We start from the raw sequence: 25,970 nt of genomic DNA, 5'->3' as shown, positions 1-25,970 counted from the left end.
CAGGAATGTTAATGGGATACTCCACAATAGTGGATTGTATCAGTTGTATTACCAGAACAAGTTGTACCAACACGGTCGCACCATTCAAAATGCAAGATGATCAGCTGGGGGGAGGGGGCACACAAATCAACTGTGCAGGACGTTGGGAATATCATTACTAAACACAAGGAGCAACGTGCTCATACGGTGCAAGCTCAGATACTTATGGCACTCTTAGCTACAAGCATTGAAGCTAAACTCAAAACAAGTTGATGGACAACACAAGAATCTCCCAAGTTTTTTGGCAGTTATTGTGGAGTCATTTCCTTGCACTGGGGGCCACTGGAAGTTCACTGTCTCCTATTTTTGACTAAACAGTGATTTCATGTGATACGCTCCCATTAATCTTCCTGGCTGAGTCAGGTGTCCCGTAACTTAAAACTCTTCAGCTCTGGTGCTTCGCGAAAGTTATTTAATGTTGGCACAAATCACAGCAATTGTGCGTGCACTCTTCTTTGCTCATGCATACAGAAGCCATCCAAGAGCATGCAAGAGTAATTTCTTAAAGTGGTAAAGTCTACAAAAGCCTGGGCAGGAACAAAACAATTTAATTAGCAGAGTTAATGCATTTCATCTGGCAAAGGCTATAACTGAAGGTCTCATCCAGCTTCACAGAAATCAAGGATGTATTGCTACTGGCTTCCATGAGTACTTGACCAGGACAGAACATTCAGAAAATGCATTTTCTGCATAAATCTACTGATGAAACTTTTCGTGGAGACAACTTCTAACCTCTTATATGCAACCTTCAGTTGACAGGATGTTGTCACAGAAACATAAAAAAATAATTTATAAAGATAGGAGGACTTAACAATTTTAAAGAATGTGGGATCTTTAATCACAATCACAAGACAGAAAAAAAAACAACTCCAAAACAAACCAAACCCAAAGCACCAGATCCTTCATATATGTGGAAAACACAAAAAATCTGGAAATCTGTCTAAATTAAAATCTCATACCAGGAATGGGTTTAGCATATGTGGTAAAGAACACACAGAATGATACAGACATTTTTATCAGCTCTATTATACACCCAAAAGTCAAAGGGAAGGTCTCATTTCAATACTTCAGATGTTCAGTGTAAGCTGATTGTCTAGGGTCCCTTTACAGTCATGAGAGAGAGAGGTATTTTCCCAAATGCCAATCATGACATGCTAAAATCATCATTTAACAGGTGGAACCGTTTGCCTTCTGGATTCCTATTGTATAAAATTACTTATGATGAGCAGCCCAGCAATTAGAACAAAAAAAGTGCCACATCCAGAAAAACAAAGGATTTATCTTTAAGTATTTCATATTTTTGAGAGCTAGAAGCAGGAACAGATCTCCCCAAACCCAAAAGCTAAACCACTTTTTCTAACTGTCCCATGGGTAATTTAGGATGTGTGTAAATAGATCTCTAGCTTTCAGCTGCAGCTGTTTCAACTGCAAGGGAGCAGTGTGCATGTGTGAAAACAGTAACATTATTAATATGCCTGCATTTCAGAGAGTCACCCTATGAAAGTGCTTCCTGTACTGCTGTTTAGTCTGAATGCATACTTACTTATTAATTGTATGTTCGTATAGTGCAATGTTACAGTCATTTTCTTCATTCACATCCAAATACTCAACAAGGCCTTCATGCAAGAAGTCTTCAAAATTCCTACAGTTAAATTAAAAATTAACACTACAAGTATTGTCTTTTCTTGTATTTCTGCAAAAATAAAACTACATAATACATGTATCGAAGGAACGCAATGTGTAGAAGTTAAGCTAGAGAAATACTTTTAGATGAAAAGTTCTGTGCATTTTATATATTTAAAGAAAACTGTATCTTTTAAAATTAATCCCCTTGCCCATTCACTGCCTCACACAGATTGGCTAACCAATGTTACTTGAACAACTAAACAAAATCTTCCTGTACGAACTCATGACTATAAACGTAGGCAAGTAAAAGTGTAACCTAGTAAGTTTTTGCAATGATTTTGCAACATTTAGTCAAATTTAAATTTAAATGCTTTTGTGTAAGTGTGTTTTTATAAACACCCAAATTAAGAATTTGCAAGGAGTTTCAAAACAAATTCTGAATGTGCCTAGTTTAGGGCAGTCAAGTCGATAATTCCTTTGAAAGTGTTTGATTTTTCAGACAGATACTGTCTCAGGCCTTCTACTTGCAGAAAGATTAGGTTGTGAGATGTATTTATTTTACATAATCACCAAAAAGACAAGACGATCAGACTTAATTTGACTTAAAACAGAAATCCTTCAATAGACTGATTATTACTTTATACAGGAGAGTAAACTTCTCCTTGACATAGCTAACCTCAAGATCACTACATAGCTAACCCCAGGATCGTGAAATACTGACTGAAGTATTTCCACACAGTATCTGCAGATAGATGCGACAATGAATATGGTTTACTTGAATTGTGTACCTGTATCCCTGAGCCAGTTCTTCCATGTGCTTGTTTGTAACCGCAGGTTTTTGCTTCTTAACAATTATATAGGGTCTACAATTTCAAAAAATATATATTAGCATTAGCATAGCAAAGACCTAGGCAGGTAACTTAATTTATACTTACAGTAAGAAGCCTGCCTACAAACAACCTATTTTATAAACCACTTGAAAAATGTATCCACCTTTAACTGATATAGCCACATAAATACAATCAGTAATTATTCAGACCTTGGTTTGATACACAGATATTCTGAACTGACACACTGTCTATGAAGTAGTTGGAAAGTGTACAAGAAAAATTAAGATTTCAATTTTGAGAAGGAAGTCTTCCTCCCCTTAAAAATATTTAAACTGACTTTTTATAAGTTTTATACTCTACCTACTTCTGTTAATGGCTTTAAAAGATTTATGATTTCCCAATCTACAAAGCTAAGAACAGTGTTAAGTTCTATGGATATTGCAGGGACTTCATACAATGCTGAGTGAACACTTTGTGCTCAAGTATTCACATGCAAGAATGTATTTTGCTGTTACTTGCATGATGTAAAATACAGGCATTTACTACGGATGACTTCAGATGAATCCATAAATTTCAACAGCACACGGATCTCTGAAGGCTTCCTTACTGCAAGGAAACAGTGACACAAAGGATGGCATGCAAGAATGAAACGTCAAGGGCTGTTGCTATTTGGACAAGTTGCTCTCATAAAGAGAGGCAAATAGCTACAAGGTACTTGTGGAGTCCACTCTGAAGTCTAAATAACTGTTTGAAGACTAACGAGCACTTTTAAATGGTTAATAGGGGTATCTGAATAATTGCAGGGTGGCAGGGGGCACAAAGCAAACTTGGTAAACTCCTGGAAATCCACATGATTTCACTTGGGTTTTTTTATAATTTGGAAGCTTCGCTGCATCTCCAAAGCTGCAGAACGGCCAGTATTAGTTCTGACTGGAAAAGCATTTTCTCTGCCACTGCATATGGCCCTATTCTGGATCTCTTGACCATGTATGATCAACTGATGGTTTGTACATGTACTATTTTGGAGCCTCTAGAGTGCCTCAAGCCGCATTCAACATGCTCTGAGATACAATTAATGAATAAGGTGGAATTCCAACTTAGTTGTGATTGATGCTTCTTTAAAATATGCACAAGATACGCACACAGCTAGTCAGTGCTAAAATATGCATGTATTTATTCACTCATTCTGCCTCTCAGTCTCTGCTTTGTTCATCTTTTATGCCTTGTTCTTTAGGCTAAACTGGAGATGTTTAACTTGTAAATAACCTAGCACAGCGCTGCCACAATCTGACTGGAGTCTCTAGCCTCTACTAGAAAACAACCTGATTTTCTGTCTCAAAATATTGTTATGTTCCATTTTCTCATTTTAGCCACCCAGCTCCTTCCTTCTTTCCTCTCTGACATTACTGTTATTTCTGTCTAATGAAGAGCATAAGCATCTCAAGGCGGAGACCCTCCTCATAGGTTTACTGAATTCACTACCTACTTAAGGGTAAGTAATGAAATAAACCAAAATTTTGAGACATACTTGAGTAAGTTTCGCATGAGAAGTAAAAGCCCTTGAAGACAAAGAGTAGCTTCTCATTCTAAAATGTGATATTACACCCATGGGATATCGGGTGAGCAGCTGCTTGTTTCTTTCTTCACAGGAAGTAAAAAACCCTCCAAAGACCCTGGACATTACTGCAGCTGCCAATCAGGTAGATTTTAATCTCCCCTTCCTTTTTTTTCCTTAAAGAAGACAGAAGTAACATGTTGTTTTTACTTTTGTTTAAAGATAAAATGACTTGGGCTTTTTTTAAGTTGCTTGACTATATAGTATGTTTCTCAGATCTATTTGCTTTGAATGAGGGCTGTTTAAGGAGAAAATTATTCCTCAGGTCCTACTGAATTTGCTTAAATCCATACTTGTGAAAGTCTTAGCCCAGTGTATTTGCAGTGCATAAAACAGTGCTAACAGTAAGTTCACTAGTGAAATAATTCTGACAAGATGTTTACCTGCACAATCTCCCTCCATCAGAGGAAATGTAGACACATCTGTCAGAAAGATTTGTAGAGATGGAAACGAATTCATTGATATAACCCGCTCGACGCATTATCCGGAATGTGTTGACTAATTTCTGATGATCACGTATGACACCAAGGATGTTACCTATTCAGATAGGGAATAAATTCATGGTGCATTCTTTGCATATCCAAAACTCTGTGCTTATAAATTCTGATCACACCTAGCGAGCATAGAAATACTTGCTACTTCTTGCGAATAATAACAGTTGTCACAAAATTTGCATTTTCTGATATGAATAAGAATTGGCTCTTGTTTCCTCTCAGTAAATATTTTTTTGAAAGTCAGAATTTCACATGTCATCTATCTATTTGCCTCCAAATAGTTTCAGAAACAAGCTGCTTAATCCAGCTTTCTTCCAATATGTTTCTGCTCAGATGCCTGTTCACCACTTAGCATAAAGACAAACAACACTTCTGAAGTCTGCAGTTTCAGCTGTAGTGAAATGGATCAAAGTTTTCCAGGAACTGTTCTGCTGCCTTGTTAGACATTTTAGAAAGACCTGATATTTCTGATATACGTGATCACTCAAAACAGCACCAGAATTCCTCCCTCAGGGACTCAGCTCAACACACTATTGCTATCTTAGCAGGGCACTTTAGCATATACTTAATTATTCTGATGCATGATGAACAAACAAGAGAGTGCAATTCATTTTTAGAGAGTCACTTGAACAAAGTCATCTTAATATATAAAATCAAAATAAATATGGTATCATTCCAAACAAAACTTTAAAGGACGAGACAAAGCATGATAATTTGGGGAGTTTATAAGACAAGACAAAGGTCTTTAAAGCTTAAGGGATTTGTACTTAACAGATTTGCTGCCCTCTTAGGTCACAAGTTTAGATCAGAATCATGTCAGCCATCCACAAGCCCAGAATTTTTTATGGATTAAACCCACGCACTAGTAGACTGAACAGTAAATGGGTTTGCCTCACTTAGTACTAGATCATCTATGTTTGGGAACATAACTATCTTGTTCCACACCACAGACTGAGCTTGTGAAGGAAGAGTCCAGTATCTCTGCTCTGCACTTACCCTTTGGACCATAAAATGAGACAGTAAAGAGTGCATGTGGTTCCACTGAACCTTATCTTTAACATATTGCTACAGAAAAGCAGAGCAAAGAAGTGCGGTTTCGTCAAGTGTTGCTTTTATGTTACTGGGAAAAGGCAGGCCTGAAGAACAACTGCTGTTTAATACAAAGGTAAATGGAGAACTTATTCATGGTGACAGATGTTAAATACCAGTCTCTAGAAGTGGATGTTGTTGGCAAGAGGCTATTTTTAAATCACAGTGGTAGTTTTAAAAATGTCAGTATTTTGAAATCTGGTATCTAGTACCTGTTGACTCAGAAACATTAAAAGATCAGTTGTAAAGGGAACATAAGCATGCAGATACAAAGTACATATGCCAAATCATCTCTTTAACAAAAAGAAAAGAGGTTTGTTTTTCCGAGGTCTAATTTTTTCTAATAATTCACAAAGTAAGTTGCCTTTTAGAAGGTAATTTTAAAGAGAATAGCGTTACTAAACCTCGCAAACAATTTGTTTCCTTTCTATTTTTGAAGGCACTTGCATGAATATGAACAAAAATACATAAAGCTTACAGTAAAATTAAATACTTTCTGTGAATTTGTTATTAAAAATGTAGCAGCGTTAGTCCCTTTAAAAAAAAAAAAAACAACAAACTTTCTGAATGGTACCTCATTTGGTGAATGCCCGAAAAAAGCAAGCAAATCTGTAATAGAATGTACTATTCATGCAAGTGTGCTTAAAAACAGTACTGAAATCTGAAAAAGCTTCAGTTTCTCATCTACACACATCTGCAGTCAGAGTTCTGAGGACACAACTTCAGGCAAGGAAGTGCCATCATCAGTCCTGTCTACTCGGCCTAACCCTATCAAAATATTTACAGATTAAATTATCTACCCGTGGAAAACGGCATCTGTGGTTGACTGTGCTCCAAAAATTGCTGGAGGTTTTCTGAAGCCTAACTCTTCGTCAGGAACAAATCAGAGTCAGACTGCTGAAAAGTTACATACCATTAAGGAAAACAAGGAACACATTTGGATATGAGAGTTCTTCACCACAGAGCAAGTTGACATCTTCAACTCCAAGATTACTGGCTAATTTAATTATCGGACCATCTTCCATATCTGTAGTAATATGAGTCATGAGGGCAAGGTTTTTAACCAAACCACAAGCCTAAAATACAAAAAATACACCTTTTATCCATTTTATTCCAAAGTACTAATATGTATCTTCTTTTTCCAAAACTGCATTTATGAACATGAAAAAAGTCTAAGCATAAAATGAAAAAAATGAAACAAATTAACTACATTAAAACTAAGGAAGGAAGAAAGGAAGAGTCTTCTGTATCACACTGAAATGTGATGTTTCAGCATTTACAAACTAATAAAAATACAGGCAATGAAGTTGCCATTCTTAAGTTACCCAACTATGTACAACCCTTATTTCTCTCTTCAAAGCAACAGCTACTTAGAAACATAACAGAAATACAAAAGTTTACCAGTTTGCTAGATATCCTGTATGTTCTGACACAAACTTCAATATATCCAAGTATCTTATATAGTGCAATTTTATTTCAGCTGCTTAATGAGACTAGCTCATATTGATTACTTATTTGTGCCAGAAAGTTCAGTTTCCCCAGTACTTTCTATATAGGGAAAAGTAACAAAAACAGAAAATGGGCTGTTGGCATCAATTGTTCAGTTGAAATAGCTGGATGATGTCTTTATACTAAACCTTATAAATTATTTCCGAACAGTTTCCAGCTAGATTACTTGGGTAGAAGACAAAAAGACAATATAGTCAGGAGGACCAGGATATAAATAGGTAGGATGTGAGAAGACACACAAGTTGTGTTATCAGGCTGAGGATAATTTATCTCTCCAGAAACCTCCACATCAGAATCCTTCCTCTAATGGAGGATCACCTCGAGTGATCCATTCATCAACAGTGTCTCGGTTCCTCAGGACAAGGAATGCTGAAAGCAAAACAGAAGTTCCTCACCTCTCCTTCAGGAGTGTCAGATGGGCAGAGCATTCCCCACTGAGATGGTTGTAGTGACCGAGGACCACTCACTTTCCTCGTCTTTTCAAACTGAGAAGAGATTCTTGTCATCATTCCCAGAGCAGATATATAGGACAAGCGGGACAACACTTGCGTCACGCCTTGGCGGTCCATTTTGAATCTCTTCAGAGACCAATTTCCCTGTAGAATAAAAGGAACATTTCAAAAAAGTTATTGCAGTTTATCCCTATCTTGACACTACATGTCTTTTTTCAGTATCTAGACAGAATGGTATCTGAGGAGCTTTGCACAGCAAATGTTGCCCATTTAAGTAAAGCAACTTTCTAATTACCTATCTGCATATAAACTACTAATTATAACATACTGGTACTAAGTACTAAAAAAAAGTTGTCACAAAAGAACTGCTTCTTCAGTTGACAGAATGATTTTGCTATTATAAATTCAATCACACAAAGATTCCTCATCATCTGTCCCTCACAAGTAAATCAATACTCAAATTTAGCTAAATTATATTATTTTCTGTTCTCCTTGTATAGATTTAAGTTGTTTTTTTTTAAGAAAAAAAAGTTATTTTGAGTGAAATACACTTTTACAACAGATCCCACAAACTTTCAGTTCTGCGTTTTCATGATTTGTTGTTTCGGTAGGAAACACCAGCATTTATGCTGGAGAAGTCCGACATCAAAGCCTCTGTACTTTCTTGAAGCCTTTTGGTTTTAGAATCCAGAGGAAAAAGACTCACTTCTTCTTACAGAAGAACTTCCTACTGAAAACTCTCATGAACTGAAAGTTGCTCCCTCAGTGGCACTGGATGATTCTGCAGGCCCTGAAAAGTCTCTTAGGCCTGTGGCATTACTGCCTGACCTACCCTCTCTTCTGGGTAAAAAGAAGACCTATAGCAAATATCACTGAACACCACCGTACAGTCGATGTAGTGGAGCTACAAATTCTTTTGCATGCTATGGGTGTAATTATGAATCCGCTGAGTTATTTCATGTTCTTTGAGACTATCATTGAAGCATTCTGGTGAGATTGGAGATTGTTATTTCCAGGAATGATTTTTATGGTATTTGCTTAATCTCTTGAATAGCACTGGGCATTGTTCCTGAGAAATTATTTACAATGCTTAAGAGCAGATGGTGTTTAACTGCTTATGTGGCAGTAAAAAAAAGTCCAAAGACAGTGGAAGAAGGAAGACTTTACAATATGCACTAAATAGTTTGCAGATTTATCTCTGTCAGTCCAAATGGAAAAACTGGCACGAGCTAGAAGAAAGCACAAGCATTTGGAGAAACAAATCTGTCAATTGTTTTGGTTACATGCACTGTAGAGATTTGACTACGTTTGGGGCACTCAAAATTAAATAGTGATAAGCTTTAACACTGGGATTTGTAAGTAACAGACTGCTGGTGGTTTTGGATGCAATCTGTGGAGCTAATTTGATTTACAAGAACTGAAGAAAAACCTCAGTTCCATACTAGGTAGAAAAACCTTCTCAAGAGTTCCAAAGACTATAAATTAAGTTGCACAATTTTTACCAGCTACTAAAATATTTAGACTAATCTAACTTCTAAAAAAGTCATGGATTTCAAAGTTCTCTACAAGCTAGTAGCTACATTTCAGGAACCATTTCACAAATTGCTCTTGCAGATGCGTGAGGTAAGAGACCAAGTTAGTAATTGCATTTTTGTTCTTGTCCACTGGCATAAATGAAAATATCCATTCTAGTAGAAGGCAGACATAGGCTAAAATCTAACCAAGACAAATATTTAAATGTCTTCTTATGGTGGGATTTTTTGCAATAATATGGCCTGTAACAGTTTTCCCCGTTAAATAGTTCAGTAGTGTTAGCAGAGAAGTACTCATTTCTGTGCTCCAAATCTGCTCCTACTAGCAACTTCATATGAATAAAAAGGCATCGCCTTTAAAAAGCTCAAAATTCAGCTTTTTTTTTTTTGCCTACTTGCTCTCCCTCCAACCCGAGCTGTCTTCTGTTCATGATGTTTTCCTGCTGTTTTGCAACCATGCTTTGGACATATGATGTAACTTAACCCTAGCCAAGTCCAGATAATAAAAAAATACCATTAACCACATAGTGAAGTAGAACCTAGAAGACATCAAGTTGGATAAATACAAACATGATTGCTACTACAAATTTGCTTGTTTTTACCATTCCTTCACAAATACTAAAACATAGTTCTGAAATAAATGGTGAAATAAAAACTGGTTTGATGATTAATGCTTCTCCAGTGAATTCCAAAAGACCTGTCCATGACAGAGTTTTGCAATTTTACTCTATAAAGAACGTTAAACACATTTGCTTTCATTACCAAAGATACTAGAGTTATCAGAACAAAATTTACACATTTCTATCTTCACTATGATGGAAAAAAATTTACATACTCGAAAGAAAACAAAAATACTTACTGTGGAGATAGCATTGACCATGCCATTGGTGATTTGGTCTTGACGCATATGCTTCACTACATCAAACTGAGCCGCACGTTGCTTGGGGATTACCTGGTCAGCAATCTTTTTCAGCTCAGAGTTAAATTTTTTGAATAAATCTTCAAATAGAAGAGAAAGAAGCTGGAAATAGAAAACAATTGGATTAAGGGAAAAATTACACTTCTCCAGGTCTGTCTGTCTCTTCCTCCAGGAAAATGGGGTAGATGGGAAACATGTTTAATAATTCTACCTTTATACTTCCTGTCAGTTAAAAAAATAGCTTTTTCTCAAATGATATTTTTCTCAAAAGACTTTTGCCTTGTTAAAATTAAGTACAATATTAGAGAAATTATCTCACAATAGAAAGCAAATTAAGTAGAAGAATGGTCTGAGCCTATGCATTTCTGTCCTTTTTTTTATTTGCTTGAATCCTTCCTTCACAATATCTTAGCATACCCATCCACCTCTATGCTATCCATTTCCTAATTGTTTTCCCTAATCTGCTACATTATAATCCATCTGATCTACTTCTTCCTTCCTAAATTCACAAACTCTTTTAAAGATTTAACACCCTAAATGCACAAGCCTGAATCACACACAAGATCTGGAAGCAAGACCAGCTTCTATTCCAATGCCGGATGGAGTAACTGCAGTAAATCAGTAAGTGGTCACTTTGAGATATTCTGTAGTTAAAAGTGAAAAAGGCTGTTTAAAGATACTAAAAATGGACAAGACAGACACCCAAGTGACTGTAAGGGGCCCTTAGGGGAAGCAACTCAGCAGCACAGAGTTTGGAAGCAGAGCACAGTTTGCAAGACCAGATTGAAGTACAAAAGGTGCAGTTACCATTGCTCCTGCACAAGCCGAACAGAGACTTTTTAGGGGCCCAGAAGCAACCTCTGCTCTTCACAGCTGGCAAGACATATATATCTCAGGTTATATAGTCAGCTTCCTCACTCAGATATACTTTTACTCTGTTGCTTTCTGCCAATCACAATCTATGGAAAACCAGTTACATCCATGGAGAGTCCACCTGGTTCAACACCTGCCATCCTTTTCTAGAAGTGCCACAATCTGTAAAGTGCAATGCTCTTCCACATCTCTACCGTAAAATAAAATGTTTAAGCAAAGAAGCTACTTAACACAGCTGAATTGAAAAAAGAACCACCAAAAGCCACAAACCAGCAATACAACCCTTCAAAAGTGCTGCAATTTAAGCCAATAATTCTCTGTATATTTATACTAATTACTGCTAGTTCTTAAAATAGCCATAAAAGGAAAAGGCTACCAAGTTTGTGATCTGACCTTTTTTGCTCTCCAATCTGCTTTGCTTCTGCAGTTTGCTCAGTCTCTCCTTGCAGACACTAATAGCTTTCCAAAACACTAAAATCTGCATTACATGATACATCTTAAGTGTTCACAATGACTAGTTTTGCAAGCAAGCAGTGTAAATTCTAAAGCCTGGCAGTCCTGTCCTGGGACTCTGCTTTTCAGCAGCTCCAAGTGTCAGAGGAGCTAAAAATGCAGCAGCTACCAACGCCAGCAATGGTAGTTTCCAGTGCACAAAGCATTGTAGGGCTGAACAAGCCAAGTATTCAGCCACCACAAGCCAAGACACACTGGAGTCAGTCGTACAATCTAGTTTCTCTATGTGCAGAATTAAACTGCATTTTAACTGTCTCCATCAGACACAGTCCCAACTTTTCCTCCCCTTCTGGAAACAAGAAAGCAAACCACTCATTCCTTTATCACTGGGATGGGCTACTACCTTTCATTTGCTTTCCTCTACCTATGTGCCCCAGCTGAGCTGACCAAAGCATTTGGCAAATGACATTACAGGCAGTTAACTAAAAGACAAGCTACACTTGTAGCCTTTTCACTAGCATCACAAATGCATTTAGGAATAAACAAAATAACACCTGGAAACTCAAGACAGCCATCTGATTCGCAATAAAATGCTCCCACTGGCCTTCATGGAGAGTAAGGCTGGATTATCTTTGACAGTCTACTCTACAAGACGTAAGGAACACTTAGTGTCCAGTTACTAAATTTTAAAACCAGCAATAACCCACACTATATGCCAAGTCTTGACAAAAATTGAACCCTATTTCCACTCTGGACAGAGAGGTTTTGCTGGTTAAGTGGTTTTTTAGACCTGGTCTTGGCATGTTGCAGACCATCTTATCCTTCCTGATACTTGTAGTACCATTGACATTTACAAGGTGATATCCTCTCACCACTGCTGAAAGAAATACAGTCACTTGCATCTCCACTGCAATGTCACAACTCATTTAAATGATTCCCATCAGAAATAAAAGCATGATTTTATGAAATATGATATTAGGAAGGAGAGCCCATTGGAGTCTCCAAAAACTAGCTTATGAAGGAAGTATTTCAAAAGTAGGGAAAAAGTAAAAGGAAGGAATGTGCACAGTCCTAAGATGTCTGATAGTTTTGTCAAATAAGAACTAGACTCTTTTGAAATCAATCATGGTATACATTTAATCTCAACAGGTTTGTGCAGAACTTCTTAACATTTAAAAAAAATTAAAAAAAAAATTCAGAAAATGTTTTCATATTTGATTTCTTGATCATAAAACTGCAAAAATTTCCTAATTCCACATGCCATAGGGATTATTAAGGCACCCCATCCTTCCTTTTCTCTGAACTAATAAAGCAAGTTACACCCCAAGTACACAAACTTGCTACTATTTGCCAGTCAGAGAAGCGTCATACTTCGCTAATTTCTGTCACAAACTCTCAGTCTGCAAGAGCTCTGAATATCTGGCAAAGCAGAATCTCACAATAACCACATTATTTAGGTCAAGAACAAGAGACTAAAGAAAAAGGATGGAATGCCAGTGATAATATTCAATGGATTTCATAGTTAGTCCAGGGCCTTTCAGCCCGCTTCAGACAGGAGCACCAAAGAGCAAATTATATTTAAGAAAAAAAATACTGACAGCTCATCAATTGATTTTCATTGAAAATCCTAAAAAAAATTAATAAAGAAGTTAAGCTGCTGAAATACAGTTTCACCAATTAGCTTAATGTCAGAGAATTCTAATTAGGCGCCTTGAGATTGCTATTTAGCGTTTAAGCCTTTAGAGTGCCAAATTCTCCCTTTCACACAAACTGGTTGCAAAATTAAAGACATTAGGCAGCCTTAATTATATTATCAGAACAGCTGGGATTAGGCAATCTCTGAAGTCAAGGCGGTATTCTTTTGTCACAGGGTAGAAATCCCTTGCTTTCCAGGGTGCCGGATTTTGGTGCTGTTCCATATCTCACCCATACAAAGCAAGCTGCATTAGAAACAAAAAAAAAATAAAAATGAGGACAAAGAACAGAGTAATGCTTAGCAAATAATGAACACATTAAGGAAAGAGAAAAGGTAGGTGAAAAGATTAAGCCTGAAATCGGTAGGTTTTGCTAACACCTCAGCTGGCACCTGGCCTACCGAGCCTCTAGTGGCAGAAAGACTCAGAGAAAGCTCTGTAAACCAGCTTGGCCACTGGATACAACTCTGTTATCTAAAGCTAAAGCACATTTCGTACTCTCTTGTCCCGTGGGGTGTGAAATTAGCAGCTATTGTTTTCACACATTTTTATAAACACAATGCCTTTTATGTCTTTACATTGTTTAGACTGCTATGTTTTTCTCCTCACATGGGGATCTCTTCTTTTCTTTATTCAAATTTTAAATCAACGGAATTTTTATTCCAGGAACACGTTGGCATTAAAAAAAATCCAAACAAACCACCAAGCATTCTATCCACACAAAACTTTAGCAAAACACAAACATTCAGAAACTGGCAAAAAAAAAAAAAATCTCTACACTTTTTAGTCTGTAATCCAATCAAATTAATATTACATTGATAATGTAGCAGAGAGGAATTCAAGTGTTCAGCTTGAAATGAGCTTTTAAAATATCACAAGAGAGCCAGAACTACTCTTAATCAAGTGTTACAAACCCCCCCTGCATAGTTCTCCTTGATGTAGAAAAAATACGCACTGGCTTTGTTATGATGATCCTCTACATTTAAAACCTCTTCCCAATTAATTTAAAATGACTTTGGTCGTTAACATCTGTGTGAGCAGAGGTCTTTTTCTTACAGCTCGTAGAAAACTTTTAACCTGTGATAATTTCTCCCTCTAAAAGTATTAGGAAAAAACAAACTACTCTGTCAATCCAGTTAAACTGGAGCAGTATTATGACAAAGCAACAGCTAATTTCACTGATTACAGTTATACTGAACTATATATATTAGGTTGTGGAGTCTCCTCCTCTGGAGACATTCAAAATCCGCCTGGATGCGTTCCTCTGTAACCTAGTCTGGGCGATCCTGCTCTGGCAGGGGGGTTAGACTGGATGAGCTTTCGAGGTCCCTTCCAACTCCTAATATTCTGTGATAGCAACAACATTACAACAGAAACCAAATAAATCCATTACAGCTTATTACATTTGACCCATCAGAATATTGCACTAATGACTTCTTTCTACTACTTACACTTTAGAAATATGTTCTGCTTCAGCACAAAAGTTTGGTGAACAGGCAACATATCAAATTGAAGAAAGGATTTTTTTTTTCCTAAAAGATTAAGGCAAATTTTTTCCCTTGAACACACTTCACACTTCAAGTGTGTTCAAGAGTGCCATAGTTTCTTTAGAAAATTAGGAAGCAAAGCACACATTTTCAGTCCAAAATGATTACATGCTCTGTGTGCACGTTCACATCTGTGCACGGAGGACAGGGTAGGATGGGAAGGAGAATAGGAGTATGCAAGCACGTCCTAAAAAGTACAATAAGATGAGAATTCCCACTAGATGCGAACAAAAAGGAATGGATATTGTTACTTGCACTGCAACAGAAATCCCAGTACAAATCCATTTTCACTACTAGCTCAAGTTAACTTTAAACCACTTAATTTGTTAATTCATGCTACTCTGGAGGATAGAAAGGCAGCTAACAACAAATAAACAATCTTATGAGCTTCTCCAAATCACAGGAGGCTTGAGTGGCTGTTCTGGGAGCTGCTGCACAAGCTGGGTCCTCCATAGTGACACAGGCACCTACTTGGTCCCAGTTTCTTCCTTTAGCCAGCTGCTTGGAGAGGGACACTGGAAAATGTACCTTACCGCGGCCTTCTTGGCACTAATAGTGTTATAAAGGAACTGGAACTGATGCCGTATTTACACCACTCTGTCCTTTTATCTGGTATAAAGAGGCAATACAGAAGTGAGGGGATAATTTCTTAGTCTCAATCAGGGAAGCATATCAATGAATCAACACAGAAAAGCCAACAAAAACAAAATGAGAGAAAAAACACTTCAATCGAGAATACAGGGATGCTTTTCATTCCACATCTTTTAAAAGTGGACAGTAACAAAACCCTAAAAGAGCACTTTGCTCTGAAGTAAACACTCACCTGCCCCGCCAACTCCAAACGTTTATTTCCGTAGTAGTCTCTGTCATCTACTTTATTTTCTCCTTGAGCCAAAATCACCCTGCGCACCATCACTGCTGTGTATATGCACTTGGCACGAAAATTGAATTCCTTCACCTGTAAACAAACAAAGGAAAACCATACTGGTGTTTCAGGATCAGTTCCTTAATCCTCACTCAGATAAACACATCCATTTAAATCAATGGGTAATCTGGGCTGACTGAGGAGTTACAAAAGGGATTTGTGCACTTCACCTTCCTAAAAAAATGCTAAAAATAATATGCATTAGTGACATTGAAACAGATAGTAAATGAAAACAAATCAGAATAAAGGTATAGCTCATGAGACTAAATTCCTGAACTAACAGCTGATACTGCCTGGCTATACAGAAAAAAATGCACAGTGTGATAAGTAGTTCAGTGGTACAGCACTTCATAAACATAAAAATTACTTTTGACTCAATCCAAATCTTCTCCTTTATTTTGAGGATTATTTACTTTCTCAGCTACAAAGCAATCAAAGATATTTTTCCTTACCAACAAAGCTCACACCATAAATAACCACACAAATTTACTCCAGTTTGAAAAAGACCCCAACATTACATACAAGAACGTGGGTCAGGATAGTCGAAGCTAGCAGCTCTCGTGCTTCCTCCATCTTTGTTTTCTTTGGGCCTCCCCACATCCTCTGCCTTCGTACTTTGTTTCCAATGTACTTCAATGCCTATCAAGGGGGAGAATTAAGTTAAAATCAGAATTGTAACCTATACAAATATACACACACACTCGGAGAGCTGTATGTATTCCTCAGTCAGTGCAATTCCACTAGCCACTGATGAACTCCAAGCAAAGTGCAAAATACCCAACATGTAAGTGATGCTAATTAAAGAAAAAATCTTGAAAATTGACACAACTGACTATAATTAAATATACAACATGTCATTAATCACGTTGATAAAATTTGGAATGGGGAAGCGGTGAAAGAGCATGATTGCTACAATATTAAAAGGGCATTGCAGAGATATAGGAAAAAGGATTATATACATTTCAAAAATATCTAGTTTACTTAATTTGACTTTTCACCTCCAGTTCTTTTGTGTGCTTGCTAAGTTTCATGCACTCACTGTTTAACAGGCACAAACGCAACTGTGTGGCATCCACATCTGCCTCCAAGAATACTTTGCAATGATTAATGGATTCTTACTCTCTTACCAGTTATCCAAGAAACTAAATCAATTTGCAGAATCAGGGTCAGCTGAGTCAAAGAAACTATCCAGGTCCACACAGGAAGTTCCTGTCTGGAAATGAAGCCATGCCCCCTATGCCAAAGAATTACTGTCTCCACTAAATGACCGACTACCCTTTTCACCTGTAACCTTCTTCCCCAAATAGCTCACTTTCTTTACTTTTCATCTGACATTTCTTGCACAGAGTAACTTCTATGTTTCTGTTTTTCTGCTTTCCTGGATGCTTCACACTTCTCTATGTTCCTCCAGCATCACTATTTCACTCTTCTGACTCTGGATTGGGAAGGCCTTCATGCTACCTCCAACCTTCAAAAGCCCCAGAAGATGCAAACTGGAAAGACATTCACTTTACAACACTCACGATCACACATGGAAGATTTGATAAAGTTGACAGTGAAATAGCAGAAATAAGACTAATCTTCAAAAGCTTCTTCCAGCAGATTAATATGTACGTGATGGAAATGCTGCCAGCAAAAGGGCCTGTGTTCTGGCTAATTAAAAAAGTACACATGAGCTGGAGAGAATTCTGGTGAGTCTTTAGCAGGGCAGAGGGTGGCTATTATTGTGGGCTTTATGGAAGAGACTAGAATTGGAGGACATCTACTCAGGATGAAACGGTCACATCCACATCAATGGGACTTCTGCAAAACGGGGCATGCAGTTCCTTTTTAAAAAATGGGAATCACCCTCAACAAAGAACCCTAATCTTATGGACATCACTACTTGTCACATACATTAAAGCGCAACTCTGGGCTTCTGAAAACAAAGCATTTCTTGACTTTGGTTGGGTTTTTATTAAAGAGGCAATGAGAGCAAAGCCTTACATTTGACAAGTCCTGCCTTCTTAAAAACCCTCAGCTTAAGATAACCCCAAAATACTTTATATTTTGATGTTTGGTTTATGTCGACTGCTGACACAACAAAGTGGTCAATGCCCACCGTCTTCAGGTTTTTATGGCCTCTGGCCATGTGAAAAGACACACCTGCATCTGTGTAAAAATCTGAGCTTTCTGGCATTCTTCCAGACTAGGAGCAAACGCAGCCATCACGTGTTCCTCCGTGCCAATCATTTGCACAATCTCTTGGTCACTCTCAACACCCATGGCCTAGGAAAAGAAGAAAAGACAGAAATAGCACAGGCTTTATGTTAACTCACTGACATTTGCTTATGCTAATTTGGTATTGTTTGTCTGCATTACTACTAAGCAAGAGCTAGTTCTTCTCTAAGAAACTGTGCCATCTGGCACTGGCAGCACATATTCCAGCTATGGAAGAACACTAAATGGAAATTCAGGAATACACACACATGCACACTTCAGAGAGCATCTTTCTCTTCAATGACAGGAGTTAAATTCTATTTATTTTCTTAAGAAAAAATAAACACCACCAATACACCCTACGTGTGTAAGAATGAGAACCAAGTCAGACTCTACAAGAAAGTGAAATTTATTAAAGTATTACACATGGTCTCTTACCACAAGCAATTCTGCAAACTCAGTTGACTGTGATGCAGCACATCCCATTTGAGAAACGTTTACAGCTTAACTCCTCTGCAGCTCTCCGCATTTAGCAGATGACTTCACTACACAATTCCACTTGAAAGCCATTCTATTATTTCACTGATCCTTGGGACACCTTGTTAGACTTCATATTGCGGCAAAAGCTTAATAAACTAAGAAAGCGCTTAACAGGTTTAGAAAAATCTCTCTATTGGTAAGTGTTTCAAGGTGGCAGCCAGCAGTGAAGGCCTTTGTGGATTCCAGATGGTGCTAAAGCTCCCCCCTTCACACATTTGCCTGGAGCTCTGCCATATCGAGAAACGGAATAATCTCCCTAAACCTCTTCTGGCTGAGTTATAATATGTTTCTCAGAACTTGGTGAGGAAGTTACGTTTGCATTCATATTATTCTTTAAACTGTCTGTCCCAAAGACCATTGTAAATAATGGCCTATGTAGACCCTAGTATTCTGGTTCTCATTAAAAGCTGGCCGTGTCCCAGAAAGTGTTGTGCATTTTCCTCAGAAATGCACAAATACCTTCCCTTCTTATTGCCTTAATTGGGTGTTGCTTTGCTTAACACCTAGATAACGCTATCCCCTTGCAAAACTGTTGCTCTAATTTGGAAGTAACCAGCTTGCTTTTTTTTGTTTTTTTGTTTTTTTCCTTTTTTCCTTTCATTTCTTCTTTATTCTTCAACAAAGAAGTTGGTTGGTTGGAGTTCCTTCAAAACAAAACTCAATCTCTTCACCTTGTGGTTTATTTGAAATTAAAAGCAGCGTAAAAGCAGCACACACCCATAACAGTGTGAGAACATTCCTGGTTTAGTGCAATGCACAGATCACAGTTCCACCATCTTGGACAGACTTGAATGCCAAATCAAGACACAGTTACTTCACCAGATAAGTGTTTCATCATAGTTTGCTCCCACTAAGTAGCCACCCCTCTGATCTCAAGGCTCTTTTCAGAACCAGGATTTGCCCATGTGACATTGCTGTAGTTCAGATCTCTGTTTTTCAAATATTATTACGCTTCCTTACCCTTTAAAGTAAGGTCACACAGTAGTTAAAAAACCTTAACAGAGAAGTTTACAAAATCCCTAATAACCTCAGAGTCAGACTCATAATAAAGCCTACAAAAGCACGAAAGCTTCACATTAGTAATTTTCCATGTGTCTGACAAGCAAACCAGTTTAGGAACAAGAACTAGATTAATACAATTAATGCACTTAGTTCAGAGAAGAACAAAATCTTATTAAATGCATCTTTGTGCCATTCTAGGTATGTATACCAGAAATAAATATATATCATTTATCTAAAGCATATGAAATGCAAGCTGGTAAGACATCACCCTACTTCTTTCCACTAGGTTAATTTTAGGATGGCAACCAGAGTCATGTAAAAAATGAACAAAACCAATGTGGAAAAAGTCAATTTGCAGGTTTTACTATGCTCTTTTGTCCATTAAAAAAAAACCAACACAAACAAACCAACACCAGAAAGCCACAGTAAATTAAAGAGGGCTGATGGTTTCTTCTAACTTGATGAATTATGTGATCAAACGTCTGACAACAAGATGAGAACAGGACTTATCATTACGCCCCTGTGGCTTTTCCAGTTGAAGTCTGTAGCAGCAAACTCACTTGAGTTTTGAACCTGTGTGTGGGAGAGGCTGGGATCTGCCACCAAGCAATATATGTTGTATTTTTAGAAAAGTGAAAATTGGGGGAAATTAATTTATGAGTAATGACTAAAAACTCAGGCAAATGACTGAAAAAAGATGTGCCGATACAATAGCCTAAAAGCGAATCCATTTATTCACCTCTGTACTCTCAACAGTCACGGGCAGCGCTGCACGTACAAACTGACCTATATGCAACACTAACAGGGCAAGCAGATTTGTAATTTTAACACTTTCTTTTTTAGTAAATTTGGCTCTGATGTTACACTTCTACAAAAAAACCCAAAACAAAACCAAAAACAACCAATAAAAAACTCCCAAACACCACAAAAACAAAGAAGTGCTCCAGAATTAGCCTGTAACATCATTAGGATAGTAACAAAATATTCCTTGGTTGTTGCTCGTGTTACAGAAACACGGACAGGATGTGTTGCAGGACACGCAAAATAGGAATGGGCCCTATGCTTGAAGTGCTCATGATCCCAGGACAAAGCCGAGGGAAAGGGAATTAACATAAAAGCTAAGCAGGAGGTGAGATGTCTTGTTTAATTTTGATTGGAAGGCAATGTCACAAAGGGATAATTTTATGGGGGTTGGAGGGAAAGGAGACATTGCAAAGGGATAACTTAGCAGTGGCAGTGAAAGCATGAGGAAGGAGACAGTAGCAGGCTGTTGAAGAGCATGGTTGGAAGGCGAGTAGCCAATGGACATAAGACAGACAAACCAAAGCAAACATTCACAATATTCAAATCATCTTCAGTTCAAGTGGGAGAAAGTGGTCCAACTGGGGTCCAACTGCTTCCTAGGGCTGGGGAGGTTCCTGCTGCCCAAGACATCTCTGTGTGCATGCACACACACACACACACACACACGTACGTATGAGAGTGTGAGCCCGGCTCTTCCTCCCCCAGCTCGTGTCCTAATGATGATGTCTGGGCGTTTCCATGGCACTTCCCTAGAATGTAGCTCTGCAGTCCATCAGGCTGAATTACCGAATGGAGACAGGCAGATGACTGGATTAAAAAGATGTCAGGGAAGCTCAAGGTTGACATCACAGACAGAATCAGTCTGGAGCTTTCATAATTCAAAAGATATGAGCTATGAAACTGCAGCCATGGGAACCCACAATTCTGCAAATCCAGCAAGACCACTATTCAGCTGTTCCTCTGGTGCTGCATCCTAACAGCTCCAAGACTAACACAGGTTTATAAAAATGAAACTTGACCCGTTGCTCAAATCTTTTGCCGCAGGTCCTAGAGCAGCTCCTTATAGCTCCCACATAAACTGAAGATACTTCACCTAGCGATTCAGGTCATAAAATTCAACTTTTAGTCCCCCTAGGTTACTTATTCTCTTCCTTCCCCAACCAGTTTTGGTGCAGCATGCAACCTTCACTTACTTCAGCTCCCAGGGCTTGCTCAAGTCTACCAAATCACAAACCCAAAAGCAAAAATAGCCCTTACCTTAAAACAGCTCTAACTCCCTGCAATGTAGGGAGGTATCTGCAAAAGCAGCAGTACCACCTCACCTACAACCCTGATGTTTTGCAGGACAGAAACACCCCTAAGTACTACACAAATATTCCACAACTCCTCTATTGCCCTTTGCTACCCAAAACTGTCCAAGCCCCTCAGGTAAAGTACGCGTAGCACATAAGTCTGACAGACTAAAGAAAAAAACAACCGACACTCTGCACAGTTCACACAGCCCTATGACCTGTGCACAACTGACACATAGCTAAAACAAAAGGTCTCTTGGGGCTGCAGGTCAACTCAGGACATCCTTAATACCATTCTGGTTGCATGTGTGTATTAACTAATGAAGCAGTGTTACACAGTAAGCAGGAAGCAAATTAGTTGTGTCTGTTTCCCATTACAAGGCAGTTAACAGCCCTTTAAAAACCTCAGTAAATAGATATTTTGGGAGCAAAATTGTCCAATTTATGGCACTTCTTTAATCCAAAAACTGCACTTACATATACAGGGACTAGAGAAGTGCATCTGTCACTTTCAAGAAGATTAGGGCAAAGGTGTTGAAGCTAGCACAGCAACAAAGTACTAACTCCCCCACATCTGAAGAGCGGGTACTTCAAGTCTGTCCTAGAAGAGTGCCAGGTCCATGCCTTTTGTAGCCTATCAAATTTCAGTTAGCTGTGGTCAGTGTGTTAAACTTCACAAAACCACAACCAGCATAACTAGCCCTTAAATCTCCAAACTTTAAATCAATCGCAAAGATCCTTACAGGTCTGGGTGGCAGAAAAGGGAAACAGCAGAACAGGCCATTTGGGCTTGCAGGTTAGAAAAGATGATGGATAAGGGTGAACTGCAAGGTAGATGCCCCCTTTTAGGGAGATTCTACACAGTCCAGTTGTGTCCCCTCCCGCTGCACCCCGAAGTCAAGATACCTTTAGATCCACGCTTCCTTTAGATCCACCTCTCCCCACAACCCATGCACCTGGATTTCCTTCCTCACCATGAAGGAAAAGAAAGGATGGGGTTCAGGTCTTGGCCTAGTATGCAGCTGTGCCCATGACTCATGCCTGAAACATGCAAGTCCTCTTAGATTCTAGTTAAAGTGAGCTCTTTATGAGTTTTAGGCCTCAGCTCCGTCAGTGGGTGGTATTTGTAATGCTTTTTACTTCACAGCCCTTGCTTTTGACAAAGCTGTCTAAGGGATATTAGTACATCTCCCCTTTACAGTTGCAATAGCTTTGAATCCACATTAGATCATAGATCTCCAGTACTTGCTTTCTTTTATATAAAGTTATAATGACTTTCTGTACCTGATCTGCATCTTAAGTCATTTGCAGGAATGTTGGGCTATTTAAAGCTATTGGGACTAGAAAGACAATCCAAAATTGCCTAATCTTCTCCAACTGACCCTCAGATAGTCCCTAACATAACCGTCCCCTCTAGCTGGCCCATGCACTGGATAGCAGCCCTCTACCAATTACTTATCATTTTCCTAGTTAAAACAAGAGATCTGTGGAACTTGGTTGCAGCCTGGATGCTGCTCTAAGAAGAAACGCAGACCAACAGATTTTTGTCATTGCTTTCTCAGTTTACTTTTTAATTGGAAATTATACGAGCAGTTACTACAGGAAAAGTTGAGGATGCAAAGGCAATCAAAACTTCAGACCTTAGATTGCCTGTAGAGCTTAACTCTGCCCCTTGCAGATGTCTATCTCTGCATTACGAGAAGCAGAACACTTACTAGTAATGAGGAAGACTCATGCTCCCTACTCAAGTCTTGGGTCACAGTAGAAAGGAATTATTCTTGCTTTTCCCACAAATCCCCTATGTATAGTACTGTCATGTAAGAGAGCTGAGGCTACACAGGGATCCCCAGGTTAGGGATTCTCCAGTTTCAGGGCTATAGCACTCGTAAAACTGTTTCTAGTAGTTAAATACAACAAATTAATGCCACACTACAGCAATGCCCAAGAATGAAAGATCAGAGAAAATAATTCATTGAAAAGACTACCTGGGATCTTTAGTTTCCAGCTGGAGACTCATCAAAAGTGAATGGAAGATCCCTGAAGTTCACATTAAAGGAAAGGTAAGGAAAATTACCACTCATAAGTACAGTTAAGAGCCGGTAAAGAAAGAGGACATTCAGAATAGCTAAAATGGATATACCTAATTTGCTACTGGATTAAATTTGCTACTGAAAAGCACTACTGCAAAGAGCTTCTAACAGCTGTAATGTCTTATTCAATAAATAGATGAAAAATTATGCAACATTATCTAGAATATGAAAGATATATATAGGGAGGGGGATAATTATAGCGAGCACTGTCAGAAGGTGACCAAATAGCCAATACAATGCTGCTTAACCCTCCCGCCCCAACAAGTCCTCAGACTTAATAACCCAGAGCAGTTACTCTTCTGTGAACAGGTATTTATCTATAACAGCAGGGGGTGACAAAATGTAATAAAAGTCTGTAAGTGAAGGTGGAATCCAGCTGTTTGGTACTTGGACCAAATGGACTAAGAGCCACATTAACACTTTCCTGCAACAGAAAAGTTGTGAACTTAATCCTGACACTTTTATGTGCATTTCTGTTCACAGGTAATTTCTCAGCCTCCTTTAACCCTGATCTCTAAAACCAGATTACCTCCTCTAACTACCTGAAGAGATCAGCTTAATCAGAGATAACAGACATTCGTTTCTCAAGTCTAAATCCAATTATTAAACCGTTTGCTAGTACCAAACCCAAAGCACCTCCTACAAGAAAACCGGCTCTTACAACTCTCAGTCAGTCAAAGAGCTGTGGTAACACAGAAAGGTCTGTACTTGCCAGTGCCAACAAATCAGCACTGCTGGCAGAAACTGGATGCTGTGAGCAAGTGCTGCCCTCTCCTGGCAATTTGTTTCCTCGAGCGATTATCACCTCCCGAAACCTGTGCTCTAAAAACCAGTCAAGATGAAAAGCGAGCTGGATTTACTTCTACTGGTTGCTAGATCCAGTCAGAGGCATTTTTGTGCCCTAAGCGACCTTCCTTGTGAACATGGCCTCCAAGACTGCTGCCCAAGGTTCCTTCTGCATACACAGTGCACCAGGCTGCAAACCCACAGGCAGCAGGGAAGCCTACAGGACGGGAAGGAGCTGGGAGGACAAGTCCTAGTCTAAGGCCTGGCCATGCCTGCTGTCCTCTGCAGCAGCAGGACAGTGCATGTCCACCAACCACCTTTACTGGCTGTAGCCCATGCATTCAATGCATGATGGGCTACCAGTCTGCTTCTGGTCCTGCTGGACAGCTAGGGAGAAGTCACAGAATCATAACATGGTTTGGGTTGGAAAGGACCTTAAAGATCATCTTTTCCAACCCCCTGCCATGGGCAGGGACACCTCCCACCAGACCAGGTTGCTCAAAGCCCTGTCCAACCTGGCCTTTAACACCTCCAGGGGGGGGGCATCCACAACTTCCCTGGGCAACCTGAAGTCATCAAAAAAACAAGAGAGAAGCAGAGGGCGAAAGAAAGTACTTCTGGCAGTTTCACAGGCAATGAGGGCCAAGGCATGACATGGTCACCAGCTTAGCTGGCAGGGCAAACACTCCCCAGTTCTTGCCCAGAATCAGGGGTGGATGCCTCTCACAGCCCTTTGTCAGTCCCAACGGAGATGGCTTCAAAGCTGCAACGCCTGTCCATGCATTCACTGCACTGAAGACACTGGTGAGTGCTCCTGAATCAGGCAGGGATTCTGAAGTACCCTGACTGAGGCAGAGCTCATTCACAGTAAACTGTGAAGAAATGCCAGCCACTAGAGCAATTTTAAAAGATTTAGGAACAGGTCTAAGAATTGCAAGACTTCCCCAAAGGCTATCAGTTTTGTTTACAGTTATGGCTGGAAGTCATGTAAAACGAGCTCATGGCTATGTCATGGCCCCAGCTCCGAAAAAAAGGGTGTTGAGCTACTCAGCAGTCTGCAAGTTGAAGGTGGGGGCAGGGGGGACCAAAACCAGAAATGAAGACCCTTAACACAAGTTTGTAACACAGCTCATAACAAAAGAAATCAAAACCTTTCTGACTTTCTCTAGCAACAGGAGCCCAGGCAGCAGTGCAGAGGGACCTTACAAAACAGTAAGGGGGTGGTGCAGGCATTTGTCTTGGCACAGCAATGCTCTCCTTGCAGAAAAACACAGCGCTTTTTCGCCTTTTTGCTGTACAATAAAAATGACTTCCCAGGGGAAAAAAGCTTGCATTCTCTAAGCCCTGCCAAGTCCTTCTGTATGTATTAACCCCTGAGAGCTGCTGCCAATCCTCATTCTTGAGCTACAGCACGGCTTTTCTTTTTTGTTTTTTCTTTTTTTCCCAAACCAACCATGTATTACCTTAAATATGATAGCAATGGGAATATCTTCTGACAGAGTGTTGTGTTTCAGGTAAAATCTTCCTTGTTTCACAACCATATTTGTTCTGCTCTTCTTCTCGTGAGTGGAACTGAAGTTAAAAACAAAAATTATGTCCAACAGAAAGTTTGCGCTGACACTCCCAGAATCATCCCTATAAAACTTATCGAGCTTGAGCA

At 39.0% G+C, this 25,970-nt stretch overlaps 1 protein-coding gene across 2 annotated transcripts in view; it reads right to left on the bottom strand.

Annotated features, from left to right (window-relative positions):
* Positions 1–25,970, bottom strand: part of POLR3B (polymerase (RNA) III (DNA directed) polypeptide B) — a 74,829-nt gene that overhangs the window by 36,639 nt on the left and 12,220 nt on the right. For both annotated transcript variants that reach the window (XM_010182581.1, XM_010182582.1), the window contains exons 9-18: positions 25,774–25,882; positions 17,743–17,865; positions 16,120–16,236; positions 15,496–15,630; positions 10,046–10,207; positions 7,598–7,798; positions 6,607–6,769; positions 4,494–4,647; positions 2,454–2,528; positions 1,583–1,681 (exon numbers count right to left, since the gene is read on the bottom strand). In XM_010182581.1, the coding sequence (XP_010180883.1) occupies positions 1,583–1,681; positions 2,454–2,528; positions 4,494–4,647; positions 6,607–6,769; positions 7,598–7,798; positions 10,046–10,207; positions 15,496–15,630; positions 16,120–16,236; positions 17,743–17,865; positions 25,774–25,882 (1,338 nt within the window). The remainder of the gene's footprint in view (positions 1–1,582; positions 1,682–2,453; positions 2,529–4,493; positions 4,648–6,606; positions 6,770–7,597; positions 7,799–10,045; positions 10,208–15,495; positions 15,631–16,119; positions 16,237–17,742; positions 17,866–25,773; positions 25,883–25,970) is intronic.

Source organism: Mesitornis unicolor, unplaced genomic scaffold, assembly GCF_000695765.1.
Source record: "Mesitornis unicolor isolate BGI_N332 unplaced genomic scaffold, ASM69576v1 scaffold29224, whole genome shotgun sequence".
NCBI lineage: Eukaryota > Metazoa > Chordata > Aves > Mesitornithiformes > Mesitornithidae > Mesitornis > Mesitornis unicolor.
Note: the sequence above shows the minus strand (reverse complement) of the source record. Positions and strands in the feature narration are given on the sequence as shown.